Here is a 22466-nt window from a genome sequence, read left to right on the forward strand (position 1 = left end):
CTTCCAACATTAGTTTCCCCTTCCCTAAGTCTCCAGTTCAACTCTATGTCCATGGCCCTTGCCCATAATTTGTGGATATCACATTTTATCATACTGCAAAGATCCAATGCTCATATGACATGTTGCATTGAGGTAAGTGTTAACACCCCAAATTTTTTCACATCAGAATTGAAGCAATGTCAAAAGTTTACAAAAGAATTGTGTAAAATACAATTGCAAAGCCAATTTCGAATCTAAAGAACAATTTAGATTCATGAATCTCAATGCAAGATTACGAGTCCAAACTATGTCCAAATTAGGGTTTGACATCCAAATCCAATTGCAAATGTCATTTGAAATACAAATTCAGTTTGCAAAATTCAAATTTTGACTTAAATCCGAGAATTGAATCTAATTCAGTCTAAAATGCTACATGGGACCCATGTGTGGGCCCCACCTAGCCCGTGTGGTCAAGAGCCCCCCAGGGGTCACACACCTCCTTTTTTAAAAAAAAAGAAAAAATATTTTATCTCAATTAAATGAAAAAATCATTTTCAAGGAGAAAATAATGAAATCATAACTAAAAACATAGGAAAAGAGAGACATTTATGCCCCTCTCTTTTCCTTAACTAGGTCCTCTTTGTAGAGGGTCATTCTTCAAAAAGCAATAACTAGGCTAGTCAAACCCACTTAATTCAAGTAGGTTCGACCCTAGTGCACCCAAATATGGCACCAATCTCAGCTAGGCTCAGTCAACATGAGCTAAGCTTGGCCAAAAGAGTAGGTCTGTCCCGCGACCCAATCAGTGGACGAAAATAGACTTTTACCAAATCGAATTCACTTTGACTAAACTCAGTCAAAGTACAATTTAGCTCAATTAAGAGTTTTTTTAGCTCAAATTTATCAAATTACCTCAAACAAAGTCAAACTACTCACAAATGAGCTTTGACTTTAGTCAATTGGTCAAATTTGACCAATCTGGATAATTTTGCCCTTTTATGAGCAAATTGAGATTATAGAGCCTAAATTTGTTTATGAAAGGCACATATACATTTAGATTTGTCAAATGTATAAATCAAATATCAAATTAAAATTCAATATTTCAAAACAAGGTTTGATTCAATTGAAATCCATCTTCAATCAAGCTATGGACGAAAATACCCTTTTCAAACCAAATTTGATAGAATTTTAAAAATTTTATTCAAATTTAAATTAAATTGTCATAATTCAATGGCATTTGAAGCTTAGTAACTAGGTTTTAACCTAAAAAGCTTGATTTCAAATAAAGAAAAAAATAAATAGCACAAAATAAGGCAAAACCCTACGCAAGAGCATTTTTGTCTACAATTTTGGTCAAAGTTGGTCCGCTAGGTCTGAACCAAGGTTGACCACACCTAGCCCATCCTACCTAGCTCGTGTAAATGAGATAAGAATGATTAATTAGAGCAATTAAAAACTCATTTAATCTATTTTCTAACTCCCTAAGCCTTTATTAAACTTCTTAGGTAAATTAAAGAAGGTGGTTGAACTCTTCCTCTCCTCTATATAAACTCTTCTTTGGCAACCAAGGGGAGGACGAATTTTAGAGTATTGCATCAAGTTGCTGCAACTAAGGAGCTAAGAGGGAAAAACCAAGGAGGAGAAGAAGAATTCGTTCAAGCCCCCTTTCCCCTTTCTCTCATTTTCTTCTTCATTTTCCTCTATTCTCTCTATTGATTTTGCTAAGTTAGAGTGCTTAAGTGAACCCTTAGAATTTTCGTGGCGAGAAGCTCTTTTTTCCACTGCAAATTCTAACAAGCAAGTTATTCTTTTTCTAGATTTGCTAAGCTCGAATCCAAGCTTGGATTCTTGCTTAGGACTACTCGATTTAGAAAACAAGTGAAGAAAAAGGTCAAGCATCAAGACCGATCGCAAGGTAGGTGATTTTGACTCATTTCTCATCTACTTTAGCTTCTTGTTGGTTCATTTTAGTGGGAGGGGTTTATTTTCATTTATTTTATAGCTGAGAATGATGTCCAATTACAAGAAACCTACGATTAAATGTACATGTTAATGTCTAATGCATGCATGAGTCAGTTTTTCTAAAAATATGAACCTATGAATCAAATTTTGAAAAGGGCCCCAAGGTCACATTCTTTTCAAAATAACCAGCTTAAAAACCATTTTGAACTCCCCACCATGAGAGAATCCCGTGGTAAGAGAGTGATTTTGCTACAATATATATGACGAACAAGTCTATTAAGGATAGATAACAACCAGCTTAAAAACTATTTTGAACTCCCCACCATGAGAGAATCCCGTGGTGAGAGAGTGATTTTGCTACAATATATATGACAAAAAAGCCTATTAAGGATGGATGCATTGTCATGAATGTAATCCACATTTGTATGTTGAAACTAAGGATGAACTAGGTTGAACATTCATTTATCTCTTTCTATTTAAAGTTATTTTGTTTCATGCTTTTTCAATTGATCAATGGTAATATGAGAGATTTGAAACAAGTTTTCAATCTTCCTACGTAAAAGAACCCAACCATGAAGCATCATGATTCGTGAGTTATGTGGTCCCTTGATAAAATTTCATTTTTAAGAGTGAATATATATATATATATATATATATATATATATATATATATATATATATATATATATATATATGTGTGTGTGTGTGTGTGTGTATATTCACTCTTCAAAATGAAATTTTATCAAGGGACCACATAACTATATATATATATATATATATATATATATATATATATATATATATATATATATATATATATATTCATTTTGAAGAGTGAATATATATATACACACACACATCTGCAATCTCTTGTCAAAAATCATTTTCCTCTCTTAAAATCGGGTTGGAACATGTTTCCAAACTGGTTTTTTTAAAAAATGGATCATTTTTTTTATTTTCGTAGTACAAAGCTATGAAATCACTTTCATTTCATCTTAAAATTTGTTTAATTTCAGCAATCCATATATAAAGTGTATGTAAGTTGTTGAAATCAGACCAAGTTTGATAGGAATTAGCTTAAGAATGTCAAATTTTATATATTTGAGATGTCAATTTCCAGCCACAAAGTGGCTATGTTTTGAAGAACAATAAAAAGGTTCTAGCCCTACCTAATCGGCTATCTAAAAGCCTTTTAAAAATTTCTGATTTCATTCACCAATTTTAAGACTTACATGTGATTGATTGAGTCTCCAAAATGATGTAAGATCATACTTCAAAAACCCTAATATTTGTATCCCTTAAAGAACAAGATCAAAAGTGTTTTAATAGTCCAAGAAATGAATGGATCTTCTAGGACAAGAATATGAAATTTTGTTTGATTTTGGGGAGAAAGAAAGGTTCTTAGAACCCCATGACATGAATGAGAACATATGGCACATAATTTTTGCCAACTTGGATATTTAGTTCATATGAAGTAAAATTGAATTTTATCATTCAAACACTCTTAGAATCAATATTTAAATTTTAATCCATTTAAATCAGAATAAAATCTGATTTTTATGAACATTTTGAGGAAAACGGATGATATTCAAGTTTCCTCTACATTTTAAAGTTTGATTTCATCCTCAATTGTTTAATTCTTAATTGTTTTGAGTTTCTCATCCGTGACTCAAGCTTGTAGACTGCATATTTAATTCATATGCTTAATAAATGATGAACATATTTAGAAAATGTCCTACATTTTAATTAAAATCAATCTTCATGCATAGATTGTATGACGTGTGATTGCAATGAATGGACTTGAGGGATTATGAGAGGGTGAAGAATGCATGTTTTACATGAATGAATCTTGAGAGATTATGAGGGAGAGAAGAATGAATGTTTCATATTGTTTTCCTTCTCATTTCATGCATTCACTTTCACTCAAAGTCAATAGCACCACATGCACATTGTCAAGGAATTAAGTGATTCAAATTTGAGTTGCAAAAAGTGATGAAGTCATATTTCAATAAGAATTTGTAAACTTCACTTAACTTCAAAAGAAAACACAAGTAATGCATTCACAATCTCAGTCAAAATATGTTTAGAAAACAACAAGTTTTTTAACAATTTGGAACCTATGTTCTATCATAAGAATGAACTCTACTTAACCAAATCACACGATTTGGCAAAAGAAGAATTCAAAATCAATTTTGTTTGGTAAGAAAACTTAGTTACTTTCCCAAAACGTTGATCATAAAACAATCACAATTTCAACTCATGAATCATCTTGAGTTCTCAACGAAGAACTCAATTTTAATCTTCAAAATCCCCAAGAATTGTGGATTTCAAATCAAATGGCACCAAAACAAAGTTTTTTTAAATCAACTTGAAAACCCCTCCAATCTTCAAATTAAAGAAAGTCATTTTCAAAACAAGTTCAAATCACTTATTCAAAGTGAATTTTGGTTCTTAAATCCAAAACCTCAATGCACAAGCATATAGGATTTGCATCAATAACTCGTACATGATCCAAATGATCCTTAGTCCTTGGTCCATTTACCCATGTTAAAAGCAGTAGGAATGGTTGGACCTCGTACCGATGGGCAGATCCATTTCTCTTAAAAAAATTTCCTCAAAACCTCAATTTTAAAAGAATTTTTCTGATTCACATTTTGACCCCCTTTGAAAAGATGGTAGGGTGCGAACAGTAAGAATAACTTTTTTCTCAACCCTTCTTGCAAAAACACTTTCTGTAGTGCAGTTTTTTATGCACACACGATAAGATCATCATGCAACTGCATCCACATATTATTTTCTGTCTTCCAGCATTCACTAATTATAAGTGTTTTTTTATTAAATTTAGTGATACATTCTAAATAAATGTGATTTTCTACAAATCTATTTTGGAAAGAAAGCAGATCAAAAACTCTTCTTGAGGCACCATTTATTGGCCAAGTTTTCCTGCTTTCAAGTTCTGATTTTTACTAGTTAAAAGGTAGGCTTGAAATCAATTAATTCATATATCAGGGTGTTATCTGACATCTTTGCCTACTATGTTCATATAATATAATAGATCACATTATGATGTGTATCTTTATTTCTATCTAGAACATAATTCAATGTTACTGTGTTTGATTTGACTCATGATTTCAATTTTCACTGTTTTTTGTTATTTGTAGCTGATATGATATTGGTGTTGTTTCGGGTTGAAGATAGATGTTGGCAATCAAAGAAGCTGGATTCTACATGTCATGATATGATCTCATGTATCCATTAGCTTAGGATGGCAGGGAAGAGTCACAAACCATGCTTCATGCCCAGAATGATACTAATGAAATGAACCCATGGCAGAGGGTGAAAGCACTAGCATGTTCGCAGGACAGTGTTGCAACACTTCAGTTGCAAACAACAGATGACCCTAGCACTTGTGGGGGTTAATGATGATGCCATGGAGTAGTTTGTCAATATAACTGGCATGTTGCTTTAATGTTAAGAGAATGCCATTGTATTGCCTTACCAGGCTCATTTGGACACTGCTGGCAACAGGACTCCATTTCAATTGTTGCTTGTAACTGGGAATGTGTACATCCCACCCCCGCATGCATCCAAGAATATTAAAGTAGTGGTTGGACACAACTGCTAAAGGAAGACCAGCTTATTTTTTTGCAGAGAAATATGCTTATTCTTAGATCATATTGATAGTTTGTTGATGGATTTTATTCTTTAGAATTTGGGATGTTGTTGCTATTTGTGGTTTCATAGTATGCTTGGGAGGTTGGCCACACCCAACAACATGGGTTGCTAGTACTGGAAGATTTGGTTGGTTGATCACAAAAGAATTCAAGGTGATTGATCATATAAGCATCTCAATACAAGCAAAGAAGGTAAGCGAAAATAAAACCTATAACCCTACAGTAGATGCAACGAACAAGTCCCAAATACAAAAAGAGGTCCCCAAGCAAAGAAATATGATTGGACTCGAGGAATCTGGCTCAATGCTAAATGTGTGGAGGGGCAATGACAAAGGAGGACCACAGCAGGGGTTGAGGTCGAAACACGTGTGACACACACTCAATCAAAAGTATATGGGGATCTTGGACGCGGTCGATTGGGAGCTGCATCTTTAAATCAGACAGGAAACATGCATCAACAAGGCCAAATTTGCTTCAAAGTAGATGAAGTCCTTTCTGAGCAAACCGTAGAAGGATGAGGAAAAATGCGAGAAGGCGTGGGGAAGGGACAAAGGAGGAGGGGAGCAAGAGACATACAATCATACATAACAAATGAGAGGGAAGAGAGACCAAGAGGCACCAAGGAAGAAAGATGGAAGATAGAAGAGAGAGAGAGAGAGAGAGAGAGAGAGAGAGAGAGAGAGAGAGGTTCCCAGTGCCAATGTCAATGCCGCACCTGACCTGGACCTGTTTCCACCAATTACTGCTGGGAGCAGCTCAACAGAATGCAGCTTTACATGATCAGGTAGGAAAGAGATTTGCCCCAAGGACAAAAGCATAATTTTGCTTACATGGTAAATGATTTTGCTTAACCCACATTGCTTTTAGCATTTTAGGACCAATATTTCGAATCAATACATTACATTATATATAGATGAAGATAAGATGGATCATACCCAGTAAATTATCCCTCTTTTGTCACCTTTCTTTTTATTCATCTTTCTTAATGCTTGTTTCTTGATGACCAAACAATTGGATTTTTTAGAACCACTCCCGTTTTGCCGACTATTTCGGATTTCATCATCGGTATTTTTCAGAATTATCCCCTTGATTATTCCTGGGATGTGGATAATCAGTGAAACAATTCGAAATAATTGATTGATATAACAAAAGAGTTTTTCTCGAAATACGAATAATATTCATGTTTTGTTACTTCAAGTGCTTCTTTCTGGCATTCATCAAAAAGACCAAATGAACATGCAATTGATCTGAATTTGACCGAATTTATAAATTTTTTTAAAGTGACGACTTGAAAGCTCATAGAACTTGAGTATGTTCCTCTAATTTGCTCAAGCATGTGATTTTCCAAAAAGCTGTAGATAATGCGTGTTATGCGAAAGCTTTGAATCTGGGTTTTGTCCGGTGCAGGCATATCTCACCTCCTTACAGCTTTATCAGGCAATCAAACTTGGCCTTGAGAACTTTTCTCATCTCTAAAAAGTTGTTGATAAAATAATTAACTAGTACCAGCTTGTTTTTCTGGGTAGCGGGCACCAATCTGCTCTCCGCTTTGAAGGTGGTAACTCATATCAAATTACGTTCGGTTTTCACAGATTATTTGGCTAAATCCACGACAAGATATCAAGTCGGACTCCAATTACTAATCCGGATGTCATTCTCAAGGTTTTGGTATCAGACCCAAATACGAATGGTGGGCCTCTGACGTCCATCCCGGAGAGCAAGGCAGCGTAAGCAGAGGGAACATCGTTCGGAGATTGGCAGTGCGTCGATGGCTTCTTCGTCATTGCTCCTGAGCGCCTCCAGCAAACTTTTGCAGCTGCGTGCAGCCAACAGCAACACCGCCACCCTCCCAGCGAGGCTCCATCTCATCAACTATTTCAGCACGAATGGCCTTGAACACCGAACGCAGGCACGCTTTGCTCATCTTGCAAAAGCAAACTTGAAATCTGGGTGCAGAGCTAGCCTATCTGAAGTTGCTAAGGCGGGGGAAAGTTTTGCGAAGGTTGGCTCTGCTGCATCGACCGGAGCGATCCCCGCGGATCAACTTCTCAAGGTTGTGGAAACCGCTGCAAAGGCCGGGGCCGAGGTTGGGTTCCGCTGTTCCGCATTCAATAGATATATATATATATATATATATATATATATATATATATATATATATATATATATATATATATATTTTTTTTTTTTTTCAAGTACTACGTTATTGTTTTTGCCAACAATGAGGGAATTTGAGGAACTTCGTTGCTTTTCAGGTGTTTTATTAGTTAGTTTCTTGGATGGCGTTCTGCTTAATTTGTGAAGTTTGAACATTTTGACATTGGTCAATAATAACTGAAACTTAGAACGGTGGTGGGCTTATTACTTCTCTCTGGAAGCTTCTAGCATGAGTTGTAATTGGTCAAGCCGTGGTGTTCTCTCGAACTTTATGATTGGCCTGGAACTGGAATTTGTTTAGTTATTTGCATGAACTTCGTTGATCGTTGATACCGGCTTGTTAGTTTTATGGTTGCTTCGACGGAGGTTGTTCAGTGCACACGGCTTTGCACTTGTTGTTGGTTCTATTACAAGGAGCTCACGTCTTGCTTTGATTTAGCAAAGGAACTTAGCGGTTGGTTTATAAAGTTCATGATATTGGCGAGCATGGGAGACTGCGTTTGCATTGAAATTCTTATGGATTCAACGTCTCCAACGGATGTAGGGAATGCAGATTATTATAGAGGATGTTTGGACATTACCGCTTGTACACATAACTCTCTATGCTGATGTATTACATCATTGATACAGAAGAAGGAAGGGGCGAATGATCCTCTAACCACTTTGCAGTATTCAAATTCAATCAAGGTCAGCGAGCACTTGATCCCATTGGTGGTTCCAACATCTCGAAGATGTGGCAAATCTTCAGAATAAGCTAGTGTGTCAAATAGGAACAAACGTGATTTACAAACCCCAGGAGAGTTTTGGAAAGTAAAAAAGTGCCAACGCGAATGTACATGGTGATATAAGTGCAAGACATTCTACATGCGAAAACCATGGAATAGGCTTTGTAAAAAATGTGCATGAGGGTGCTGCTCGTCTAGAGGTGTGACAACATTACTAGGTTTAATATGGTTGCCTCGTCCACTGGTGTGTCTTCAATTCGTCCAAGGCTGAGGTTGGTTGTCTTCTCTGGTAGACAGGGACACCAATCAGCTTAATAGATGAGATGGTTTTTACTTTCGGTACACTGCAGAGGAAAAGGAATATCCGGAAGCACCACTTGAATTTAAGTCTAGTGAAAGTGAGAAACCAGCACATTATTTTTTAACTCAAAGTAGAAAAACAGAGGCAGCGACCGTAAGGCATGAGCTTCCATGGAATCTTTCTGGTTTTAAGTTTTGCTTCTTCATCAATAAAATTTTGTGAGGTTTATGTTTTAGTGAACTGTAAATTATGGGATTAGAGAACATGAGAGGCTTATTAGGTCAGAATCTGTTGAAGTTGGCTGGTTGACAGTTAGGTATTTACAAGTTTTCCTGACACAATTCTAAGCCCTTTTAGATAGATGGCTTACAGACGGCCAAATTCTGTTAATCTATTTAATAGTTGCAGTAAATGCTTTTTTTCTCTTACAAGCTTTAAGCTTGCCTTATGAAAGAGTTAAGCTTCAGCATATGACTGACTTGGAAAAGATATTTAATTATTTAATATTATATCAACTTTAGAATTTGTGTCTGATTTGTGTCTGTATAACCATGTTCTTTCATCATAAACAGAATTTGTTGTGTGAGTACCTTGTAAGTGCTTGCCTTTGGTGTGCAAGCTTTTCATCTTGAACATTGTTAGGTATCTTTTAAATTTATACAGTTTTATAATGTGTTCCAGGTGGTGATGGAAGCTGTTAGTAAGCCTCGAAATATCTCTTACAAAGGAACAACTGATTTGGTGACCGAGTAAGGAAAAGTCATGCATAATCATCTTAAGTGGACCTAGTTGTTGTTATTATCAGCTTCTTTGGTAATGGGTTGGAAGGGTTCATTTAATTTGATGTTAGATTGTGTTTTCTGCTGAAAGCATGTTCTTGTATGAAACTTCAACCCTAAAAAGTGTACATCCTCACAACCATGATACAGAGAACTTACAATTTTATCATTGACTGCAGCCTGTATGATATCTTCTATGGTCCTATACATTGAGATTTTAGTCCTGAATTTGAGAATAATCATACTTGGTCAATAGTAGCAACCACATAATGTTCCTAGCCTATGCTATTTAATTTGTGGGATATTTCACCTTCTTCGTGCAATAAATTTGTTCATATATAAAAAAAAAATCAAATAACTAGACATTTGTACTGCTGGGAACTTGGAAAATGTTTTGAGAATATGTCATTTTCTTACTTCTGTAGTTTCTCATTCAGCAGGGTGAGTGGATGCTTGGTTAGCAGGTTGTTGTTATTATGATTAACTGGGTCTGCTACATTTACCTGATAATTTGTATAAATAATGTCACTGCTATAAGATACAGCTATACTTGTTGTTTGTATGTGCTAACATTATATTCAATTTGTGATTATGCTTGTGATGGATACTATGAACAAGAGTTTGTTGGAAGAATCGAGGCATAGAGGTGCCTATCTGGACTGGAAGTTTTAATGTCCAAGTCCTAAAGTGGCCCTTTGCTCAAGCTTGTACTGCACCTTTAGAAGTAAATTTGAAAAGAAGCTGCTTAATAATAGGCTTTTCGAACCTTAGGATGCCAGTACACACCTGGTACAAGGTACCTCTTAGATGGTAGGATATCCAACAGGCACTTGCTTTCAACATATCAAACAGTGGCGGACCAGAAACTTCTGATTAAGGGGCATTAATCGTTTAATTTTTTAATTTGGAGGGGCATCCATATGCAATTTAGTAAAAAGATAATGAAGTATCATTATGGAAATAAGAGAATTTGTATGGTCTGGTGTGGGCAAGTGCCCACATCAGCCTAAACGTGCCTCTGCCATGGATGTCAAGACCAACAACAATTCCTCTCTCTTTTTCATACTTTTTGCCATTTTGCCTATTTAATAATTTTAAAAACAACTATGCATTTTATTATATTAGATGCATCAATTTATTTTCCAGCTTAAGTCACGTGGGCACTCCCAATAGGTGGTGAACCTTCAAAGAGGACTAGGCAGGGCATAGGCGGGCCGAAGAAATTAAGAATAGTGAAATAAAATGAGCTACACATAGTCCCAAAAAATTAAACAGGTGTGAACCACGATAATTAATATTGGAGAGTCCAAACATAAGAAGGCATGGCAATAACATCGAACATGACAAAAGTCTGCAATTTAAGTGCCTAGTTCTAAAATTCAAATCCATGAGATGATCAGTGTGTCTTCCCATCTGTAAGTGCCTGTGAAGCTTTTACCCATTACCTAATGGGCCGGCCTGTCCCAATACCCAGCTCTACTAGTCACATCACCTAGTTGTACTGATCAACATGGAACACCTAGGGACACTTCTGACTTATGTAGCTAAAAGTGCTAGGTGGGTCTGCATGGCATGCCTCATAAATGGCCTATGTGTCCTATTCCACAAAAGAAGGAAGAAAAAAGGAAATAAAGTGAGATTTTTTCAAAAAAATCTGCTGTGGTTAATATATTAGGAAATAAAACAAACCATGTCATAAATGTTATTCTTGGGTTTTTTTGTATCAGTGAGGTTTTTCTTGGGTAGGAAGTTTTTTTTTTCTTTTCTTCCATAAATAAAAATATGGAACTTTAATTTTTCTACTAATTTTTTCCCAAAAACATTTAAAAAGTTTAATATGGCTATCAAAATGTTAAAGAAGCCTCAAAAACTTAAAATATGTTTTACAACTTTTTTCCTCTAATATCTTCATTTTGGTTTCTTTCAGAGTATCATTACTTTTTCATGTCTTCTCATTTGTCTTTAGTTTCCATTTGTTCTTTTCTTTGAGAAAGCAGCAATATGCATGACCGTGGAACAAAAAGATTACAACTAAAAGTGAAAACCTATTTTTTTTGGGGCAGCATTGACACCTCAATCAAGGCAGCTACTTCGCTGCCTAATTCCTAGGTGGGTTGCTGGCTGCACTTTTAATTGCAAAAGCATTTGATTACCAAGGATACAATGGATTCTACAACTGAGGTGATTCATTTCGAGTATGGGTACTGGTTCACCAAAAATAAGTGTTAAAATGAGTCGTGCAATCAGATGGGCCTGGTCAGTTGCACACTTGCATCTAATTTTGAGTGCATGCTTGTCTAGAGTCAAAGGTGAGTCTTGTGTGGTCAACATGTCTCGGGTGCACACCTGTGCATTGTGGTGAACAAACTGGACTTGGTGAACTTGACTGAATCTAATCCCATAAATTTTGAATTTAACAAAAATTGAAAATATATGAAAAGAGGTACGAGGGCATATCAGGCCATGTCTGTCTCGCTCTCTCTCTTTCTCATGTTTCTTCCTAAACCCAACCTCCTTCCTCCTCCTCCCATGCATCTTCTCAAACCCCAAAGCCACTTGTCCCTACTGCCTTTTTCCCCGTTCTGATGCCCTCCACATTCCCTCCCCTTCCTTCTCCGCAGATGTCCTCAAGTTTCTGCAGTCCATACACATAAAATACGATGGGTGGCAGGGTCTCTTTCTTTCCACACACACACAACATGCATATGTGTATGCATGTATGTACCTATGTATGTATATATCATCTTCAAAGAATGACATTATTTAAAAATTTCATTTTCACTTTTTAAAATAAGGCATGCTTTGGTGGCCCTAACACTAACCTAGTCATGTTGCCTAGGCACTGTTTCCTGGGAACAGGTTCTGTGACCAACTTACGTGTGCTTTTCACCCCTAGTTACAAAATCTGACACTTTTAAAGTATTGTGATAACATCACCATTTAGAAGCCAGCTGATGGCATTGACAAAGTACTGCAGTATTATCAAAATAGACAAGTTATGAGCCATGTCACGTGGACACTCCTGGGAAGTCATTGTACAATGTGTATTGTGTCATCTAGGCTGAACATGGTGCAGGTATGGGACATGGTAGACTTATTGTTTATATTATTTTGGTATTTTTTGTTTTAGTAATTTATATTTTATGTATATAAACAATGAATATATGTCTTTATTTACTCAAAATCCTATATATATGTATAGATATGGCCGTGTCCCCACACCCAAGTTTTTTGATAATGCCTCAAACTAGTATCCGCACGGGTACCCATGTTACATGGGTAACAAGATATCCGACTATTATTGTCATATTATCCTGATAAATTGTCATGGTTTTCAGAATTTTTTGTTATTTTTAACCATGTGTTTTTTCCCTTTTATTTCATTTATTTTTTCAAATAGTTTTTTACTTATTTCTTTATATTTTTTAAGAAGAGTATATCTCATACTCTTTTATTATACTGCGTACCTTTTCAAGTTTTAAAACTCGTGAGATCTTGCTGGCTTTTTTCAAGAAAACCCACATCTTGGAAAAAAAATAGGGCAAACCTTGGTGAGCAATTGCTGAGAGATTTTGTGACTGTAATTTGGTCACAGACTCACAAAGCCAGACATTTCACTTCCTGCTAGCTGCATTCTTTCCAGATCTTAGGTATTACGTTTTTGCTGTTTATGCTGGTCCTCTTCCAAAACATCATTTTTGTACAGTAGGTTTTAGAGTATTTAAAGTAGCTCGTGGTGACCTTGTTGGTGTAGCACACAGCCTGAGCAGCATATATTCTTTACAGTGCAAATTTCTTGATATAATGAATGGCAAGTTTAAGTATAGACTCCATGTGCACCTTTTGAGCTTTAATGCCTGTTTTTCTCATATTGTTTTGACAACTGTCTACTTGAGTATCATTTCTAAGAGATTCCTGGTCCTGTATGAAAATCATAGTAACAAATATTTGTGATATTTTGTCTGTTGTGACAAAGTTCCACAAAACAAGTGAAACAAAGGAAATGGGAAAATTTTGCAACGTTGCAATGTTTTTTTAGTATACTGCCAAAATAAAAATGCCAGAAAACTATCACAGTATTTAAAAAAATCATTTTAATACATTTTAAAGTTTTCTGGGTTTGGTTAACATTTTAATAACTATTTTAAATTGTTGTCAAAGTTTTTTTGTAAGATAATCAGTAAAAAGCTTATAATTTCATAAATTTCTCTATTACTTCTATACACTAAGTCACATGTGTATGGGCATGATTAAGGTATGGGTATGAACATGGGAACTTTAGAATATATATATATATATATATACATGTATACATGCAAAATAACACAAATAAACTAAAATGAAAGCAATATTTACATAAACAACTGATATAAATACAAAGTACAAACATTATATGTTAATAAACAATACCTCTGAAAAACAGAATGAAAACTGAGTTAGAAAAATTAATTCCAGTAAAATTAAGTAGTTTGGTTAGCTTCGAGCTAGAAAGTACCCGAGTATGTCCAAATACCCACTTTAGGTATGGGTACAACAACACGGGTATGTGGAACTTACTGAAGTAGCAGTACCCATGAGCTATACTCTAGACATTATCATTTTGTTTTTTGAATTCGCGACATTTTCCTGAGAAAAATAAACTTTCTGATTAATACCCAAGAAAAGCCTCATTAACAAAAAGCCCGAGAACAGTATGGGTGTCTATGATGGGAATGACTGATTTAGCAACATCAATTCTTTAATATATTTTCTGTTTCCATATATACAGTAATTAATATCCTGTTAATGACTCGAAGAGTTCATGTTGCATATTGCACCTATTCTGCATTTCTGGACTCTGTATGCATGTTTAATTGCCCCAAAAACTTTTCCAGTGCGGCACAACCTGAAAAGTTTATCATGATTTTCAGTTGGACTTCCCACGTCCAATTAAAAATGTGGGAAGTCATGCATTCTGTATGCTAAAATGGAGAAGCTATCTAAAATAACTTCTCTACTGTTTTATTAAGCTTAATATCACCCAGACATGCCTTTTATCCGAGCAAATCAAATATGCCCCAAGTGATAGAAGTACGACTGCAGGTCCATAACTGACTATTGACCTGGTTTATTGTGGTAGGATTTGCATAAGTTGTCCTCAGAGTATGTGGATGATATTTATATTCATTTTCCACACAAGGTACACATTAAGTGTCATACATGCAATATGTATACATATATACATATACATATCGTTATATTGTTTTCTATTTTTGTATTTTCTTGGATTTCCGTATATTCTTTTCCGTTTTCCTGTTTTCTTGTTGTTAACTGTTAAACTAACGGGCGGAGGTCCTAACATCTAGTCAACAGTTTGCTTTGGGGCTCCAATTGGCTAGCTTGTTGTAGTCTATCATCTCTTTCTTTCCTTAATCTTTTGCAAATAGTACAGTGTTGCTATTTATGTTCTCATGCATGTTCAGCTTTAATACTTTTATTCTTTTACTTTGAGTATCTGAGTGTGTTTGTGAATTGTCCTTTGTAACAATATTGTTCCTTCTTTCCCAGTACTTTGTGAATAATCGTTTCTTGTCAACCTTTTGACATTCAAGGGTTTGCTTGAGACGTATTTCATTACATTACATATTCAAATAGCTTTTGTTTCTATGCTATCATAAATCAAATCCTAAGTCATATGGGTACTTCAATAAGGTCCACATACCCGTCTCCCCATACCCGTACCCAAAGTGGGTCCTTGGACACACTTGGGTACTTTTCAGATCAAAACTGATTTAAACTGCTTAATTTTTATGTGATTTAACTTTTTCCAACTCAGTTTTCATTCTGTTTTTAGAGTTATCGTTCATCAACATGTAATGTTTTTATTTAAAATCACACATTTATTTAAATGCTGCTTTCATTTTGATTTTTTTGTGTCATTTTGCATATATACATACATATCCTGTCGTACCCCCGTACCCACATTTTCTAAAGTTGCTATGTCTGTGCCCGTGTCTCCATACCTATACCTAGACCCATGTGACTTAAATCAAATCTAATACATATGAAGGTTCAATTTCCTTATACGCCTGTTAAATGGAAAATTACAAATTTGGTATGCTTGGCATCTCAGATAGTCGAACAGATTTGAAATGCCTAATTCCTGAGTTCAAGTTGTAAATGAATTTAGTGTCCCCCTGCTTATCCACTGCTTGATGATACTTTGCAAATTTCATGCATCTTGTTGTATGGTGATGATGTAGTTTGTGAGCTAAGGTCTGATGACTGAACCATTTGACATGACTGTTATTTGGGGCTGTAAGTGTTATGTTGTCTTTACATACACACACTGAGAACTACTGAATGCTATCTTCTCGGTCTTGCAATGTTTTGATATGTGTATACACTGTTTCTTTCTCGATTATTATCATATTTAAGCCCTATTAGCTTGTTACTTCAGCGATATTATTGTGATAATATTTTTTATTGTTTTTTCTTTTTCTTCTTTTACTGAAATATTAACATTAAACCTACATGAATATGGTGTTTTTTTATTTTTTGCAGCACAGACAAGCGTAGTGAAACTGTCATCCTAGATGTTGTGAGAAAGAACTTTGTGGATCACCTTATCTTGGGGGAGGAGGGTGGACTTATAGGAGACACTTCATCTGATTATCTTTGGTGCATTGATCCTCTTGGTTTGTTGATCTCAACTGCTACAGTCCTGTGCATGTTTTCCTGCTTGAGTGTCAGCACTGATGGTTGGGCTTGTACCTAAATAAACAGCTACTTTCTATGTACACACATCTCATGCAACCATCTTCAGAAGAACATGTCCACTTAAAATCTTCATATATATATATACATATACACATATGCATATGTTCTTGCAAAATTATTTTCATAGTCTTGTTGTAGACATGCTTCAGAGTTCTGCAAAATGGTGCTTGCTTATTCTCTTCTTAAATGGTTTACAAATTAGTATCATAGTTTTCTTGTTGGTTGGTCCTGTACTATCCATGTCATACAAAAGTGCTTGATGGCATGCAGCAACCTTGCTAATTCTGTGCCATCTGAATCATCACTTGAACTAATCATAATTCTAAGTTTATTGTCAATTCTCCGTAATGCATACAGATGGAACCACAAACTTTGCCCATGGTTATCCTAGCTTTGCTGTGTCTGTTGGAGTTCTCTTTAGAGGAAGGCCAGCTGCTGCAGCTGTGGTATGAATATTCTTCCATGGATGTACTAAGGTTTAGATAAAAATCTGTACATGTATATGTGTATATATGTGTGTGTGTGTGTGTGTGTGTATGTATGCATGTATATATTCATTTAGAATCATATTTATCAATCTTCTCAAACTAGTCCTTTTTGTCATTTTTAACTAGTTTTTTCAAATTATGTTTTTTTTGTTAAGTTCTGTTTTATAGCTTCATTTCAGCCCCTTTATGTTTGATTACAATATTGTTAGAACAAAAAGAATATTAGCTAAGCCTAGTCTCAAGTTCTACAACTCAATGTTGTTAAATGTGATGAGGCAAAGCGAGGTGCTCAACTTATGAACGAAGCGAAGCGAAGCATAAGCATCACAGTTAAAATTATGAAGTATATAATATTCATAAAAAATAATATTTATTTCAACAATATATATTTTTAGTAGAAGTTTCCCATTTCCGTCAATTGTTTTTTATTTTATAGTTGTTCTCTAATTTTTCCTATTTTGCTTACATACCATCAAATGTCTATGGATGGTCAGATTGTATTTTATTTTTCTTACACAACTCTGCACTCTCTTTGCCCCTCTCTTCCCCGAAATACTGCACTCTCTTTTCCCCGAAATGTTATTTCCAACTCATTGGAATAGATCCCAAGATGTGAAGAGGAGGAGAAAGAAGAGGGGTTCATGGGCAAGCTGGAGATCCCAAAGCAAGATGAAAAACCAAGTGAGAGAGGAAAGTGAATCTGCTGTGGACGCTCGACCAGAGTGAGAGAGAGAGAGAGTAAAGTTGCTGGGGGTGATCGACAGTCGACCCATGGCAGATTTCAGGCAACTATCAACAACCAGCAACCTCTGATCCTGTGTAAATACTCAACGTCTGATACCCCTCTTCTCCACTGCCGTCGCTATTTTACTGCCATCATCCAAGCACCACCATCTAATCCACTGCCTGATGATCCTTTGTAGATTATTAATGCCAATAATCACTTAAGGGAAGCTTTGAAGCATCTATGGCATCCCCATTAGGTGGTTCCTCTCTATGGCAACTGCTGACTTCCCTTATTATATGGTTCATCATCCATAAAACCTGCTGAGAAAAACAAAAAGCAAAACCATTTTTTTTCTTAACTATGACCTGAAGTGTGTGCCTCAAGCACGCATCACACATTAGTGTGAGGTACACACCTCTAAGGTTGGGCATTAGGCTGGGTACCCCATGGGTACTTGATACCCGGCCTAATAAGTTGTCGGGCTGGGCTGGGCTGGCCCAACCAATAATTTACTTTTAATATTAATTCATTGATATATACATATGATTATATGTATTTTATTAGAATTAATTATATTTGTAGAATACTTTGTATATGTCAGCTTGGGCCCCAAGCCGGACTTCTTGTCTGCCAGGACTGGCCTGATGCCCGGCCTTACACACCTCTGGTCAAGGATGCATCACCCAGATGCCTTGAGGCATTCTTTTGGTGAGGCACAGTGAGGGCCATGCTTCATGCGTTGAGATGTGCACCTCTACTACTACAACTTGTATAATAGAAAATGTGCAATAACTAAGGTCCATATTTAACATTCTAAATTTCTAATTTATTAGTAACTGAAATTTTGAATGAATATTACCAAGTGCCGTTCAAACTTTATTTTTGGGTAGTCCACTACTTTTTAAGTTTTTAATATTTCCAAATAATTGTTCGCAATTGTTTTTTATCTACGACTCTATGCATCGTTACTATGTGGCTATCTATTATGATTATTGTGTACTATTATTTTTTGCTGTTGTTTTATTTTGTTTATTATGTTTCAATCTGAAAGATGAACAAGAAGAAGGGCCTGAGCTTGTACAAGTTATTAGAATTTGCTCTTTGTAGTTTTTCTATCATGCTTAGAGGGAGAGACATATTTTGGTCATATGTTACGAGATAAAGTGAGAAGAAAGAATCAAAATATTGCATTAGCCCTAATCCCACAATAATAAGGGATTAGGGTCAATAAAAAAAATTACAAAGAAGTCTGCAAATAAAGCAAAAATATTAAAGACACCCCACAACACTAAAAAATATAAAATAGGCACATATACTAAATATTAACAAGAAAACCTTTACAACACCAACTTTCAACACTCCCCCTCAAGCTAGAGCATAGACATCAATCATACTCATAATTGTCATAGTATTTTGTGAAACCAGCAATTAACATGGGTTTAGTTGGTCATGTTATTCCTTCTTTTGATGATTTTGGTAATCACAATGAGAACATGGAAGATATTGATGAAACTGTAAAAGTCGTCAGCATCAAAATTGAAGACTTTATGTATCTTGTTAATTTGTTGTTCTGTCATTGGTTCAATGACGGAATCATAAGAATGATAGCTTGTTATTGATAATATTGTTGTTTATGGACAACTAGCATATATATATATATATATATATATATATATATATATTATATCACCTGCACTCTGCACTTGTGCATAGGCTCATGCTTGTAGTCAAATCATGAAAGGAACAAACTATTTGCATTTGAAAATCTGAGATTTTCAACATCTTGGGTCATAAAAGCCAAACATGGTTGCGGATTGACCTTGTCTGTTTAGGTTTCATGAGCTGTCATTGCCCACATAACAGGAGATAGTCTTGCATCTCCTGTTTAAGTTCATCGTAAGTTCATATTGAATTTAGACCTTTATCAGCATCAGTATGTTGCCCATGCAACCATAGTACGAAATCATCTATCGGAAACATTACAACTGTAGTTATATTCAGGAAATCACCCTGAATCTAATTCAGCTCTAGATACTACTCCAAATGTCACAAGGATTCTTAAATTCTTTCATGTCTTCAGCTCCATTGTATCTCTTCAGTTCAATAACTCCATACGTGGCACACCACCAATGGCTCATACTTCTCCCAGTAGAGATAGTTGATTCTCCAAGGATCAGTTCTGAGCCCCTAAAATAGAATGTGCAATTCATCCTCTCCTAGCTATGCTAAAAGCTGTCTTCCAGTTGTTCCATACCGCGGTCTAGTGACTGATTAATTATTTTACTTGTAGCCTTCAAAAAAATGACCAGACACATTGATCGATTGCTTTAACAATTGCAGTCACAGCCTAACTGATGGTACTCAGAAAGTTGTCCCTCTAGCAATGAGTTCATCACCTGACAGGCGAGGCCAATCTTGGTATCGTACACTTGCCAAAGCAATTTGCACAGTGGTCTCATTCTCATGGGTAATAATTGCAAGAGAGCAAGAAAGCAAGAGAAAAAGGGATGCAATATCTTTTGAAAAATAAGATTTCATGAGGAAAGGGTGGCATTGGCTGCACCTCTCTCTTTCAATTTCAGTGCATGCAAGTTCGAGAGGGATTGCATTCATTTCTTACCCACTACAGACGGAAACAAATGCCAGGGGATTATTTGCATATGATTACAAGGCCATAGGCCCATATGAGTCATACAGGACCTTTGATCTGCTATTACAAAGGTTGAATGTGATAAAAAAGGTCAGGGTGTGACAAAAATACTCTTAAGTGCATGAATATCAAAGTATATCATTGTATACAGCTGCATGTATTACACATGTGGATCTGGACTGAATCCAGAACTACCAAATTCGATACGTCTTATCACAAATCGCAGCTGGAGAGAATGGTTCAGGTTCTTGACATTCATTAGGTCATCAGCTGTGGGAAGACAAGCAGATAGCCTGTGGTAGATTGGAGGATGACTGTAGAAGAACAGAGGTAGAGGAGAGTTAGCGTGGGAGAAAGGAGAAGAGTAGCTGGAGCCAGGCTAAGGACCACTAACAAGGTGTTAGTAAGCTTTTGACTTCTCTTATGAACAAATCCTGCTGAAAGGTAGATGTCAAGACTTAAAAATCACATTCCTTGATGTTGCAAGCTCATAAGAGCCTATTAGCCTGATTCTTATTAGATGTGTGCATATGCTGTTTTTTATATTTTTATTATTAAATGCTGTGATTATTTTTGCCACTGGATTCTGATTGAAAATAGTATATGTACAGGTTGAGTTCGTGGGGGGTCCCATGTGTTGGAATACCCGAGTATTTTCTGCTACTGCTGGTAAAAGGATATCTTTTGTCGTGCTTGTTCCTTATGTGACAATGCTTATTTCTCATGTCCTTAAATCCTTGCAGGTGGAGGGGCTTTCTGCAATGGCCAAAGAATTTCTGTTAGCAAAACAGATCAGGTGAATTGTTGAGAAATGTTATTCACATTATATCTGTCATGGGCTGATTGCAGAATCTGTGGTGGCATCTGGTTCGTGCTTGACACAGCTGGGTTGGTGAACAGGCGAACTTACATGAGCACACAAGTAGAACTACACACTAATGTAGAGAATGCGTGAGAATTTGGTTCAAAAGCATCTTTCATTGTTCAAAGTAAAACCTGTGCATTATGGGGCAGAAGATTGGCATGTTTGCATGTGACTTGCTGCTGATCAGTGAAGAGTTTCAGTTCATCTCTAGGAATTTGTTTTTAAGCAAAATGCTTCAAATAGAAGATAGTTTTTGCACAAGGCACTTAGGTTGACACTTAGTTGTGAAGGTTAGACATGAATACCAAGAACCTTCTAAGCGAAAGGGCAAGGAACACAACTCCCTGTCTAAATTAAATCTATCCTCTGAATTGGCTGTTGCTTCTTCTTCATGTTGTATTCTGGATTTTTTGCACTTATCCAACTGTTTCACCCAAGTAGGTATTGATGTTATTTAGGATTCATTTAAAGTTTCTATGACCAGACTGAATCTTCAACCTGAATCTCCTTTAACTTCAAATGACTTCATATTGCTAATCTGGAGAACATGTACTTGAAAGCTCTCCAAGAGATCCAACTTGTACATTAAGTTGCCAATCTGCTTCTTGATAGTGAAGGGACCATCACACTGGTCGATGAGACTCTAGTGATGCTGTTGAAAGTTTCCCATTTGGTTAGGGTACATTTACACCAGCATTTCTTCTCTTTTCTTGGGTATCTAGGCTCCAACTTTCATCTACATTACTTTCTTGTGCACCTTGTTACCTTGTTCAAAAATGTATTTGTGAACCCTGCTTGGTAATGCCGGCCCTTTAGAAACTAGTAGGCAAAAGGTGCCTTGTTACAACCCTAAACTTCTACATTGTGTGGCATGACAGATTATTTTCCAGTCACAACTTTGGATGGGCTGTTGTCAGAAGGTTTAGAGTTTGGACTTGTAGACATTGTAAAGTAATTATGCCACTTGAACTAGACACAGCTAGCCTGCTTGATTTTTTCCAATAAAGTGTTGCAAGTATTCCTCCAGCAAGCTTTTCCTATATTCAGTTTGACAATCTGTTTGTGAGTGGTAGCTCGCTAGAAGGCCAATTTGTCTGAAGGCTTCGTGACAAAATTTCCTGTTGAAGTGTGCATCCCTATCATTAATAATGCTCTCAAAGCCAGTCTATGGTCTGATGAAATTTTTTGAGGTCCATGTCACATGGATGTGCCAATGTTGTGTCACACCTGTATTGATTATTAATGAACAACTGAGGCCTATGTCATGTGAATGTGCCAATTTGGATGCCACACCTATGTTGGCATGACATGGGTGCAGTTGCTGCTTGGGTACAGCAGCCAAGTTGTCAAAAATTAGAAAAAGAGGAGAACGGAGGAGGAAGGAGGAGGAATAGGAAGGA

The 22466-nt window shown here is 36.1% G+C and overlaps 1 protein-coding gene across 2 annotated transcripts in view; it reads left to right on the forward strand.

The window, feature by feature from the left end:
- Positions 1-22466, forward strand: part of LOC116267404 (phosphatase IMPL1, chloroplastic) — a 68386-nt gene that overhangs the window by 36332 nt on the left and 9588 nt on the right. Inside the window, exons 3-10 of one of the 2 annotated variants that reach the window (XM_031649100.2) lie at positions 1797-1894; positions 5103-6399; positions 7208-7701; positions 9480-9547; positions 16121-16254; positions 16694-16782; positions 20813-20870; positions 20945-20997. In XM_031649100.2, coding sequence (XP_031504960.1) covers positions 7384-7701; positions 9480-9547; positions 16121-16254; positions 16694-16782; positions 20813-20870; positions 20945-20997 — 720 coding nt within the window. In that variant the 5' untranslated portion in view covers positions 1797-1894; positions 5103-6399; positions 7208-7383. The remainder of the gene's footprint in view (positions 1-1796; positions 1895-5102; positions 6400-7207; positions 7702-9479; positions 9548-16120; positions 16255-16693; positions 16783-20812; positions 20871-20944; positions 20998-22466) is intronic. The other variant, XM_031649101.2, reaches the window with a different exon arrangement.

Source organism: Nymphaea colorata, chromosome 14, assembly GCF_008831285.2.
Source record: "Nymphaea colorata isolate Beijing-Zhang1983 chromosome 14, ASM883128v2, whole genome shotgun sequence".
NCBI classification, from domain to species: Eukaryota; Viridiplantae; Streptophyta; class Magnoliopsida; order Nymphaeales; family Nymphaeaceae; genus Nymphaea; species Nymphaea colorata.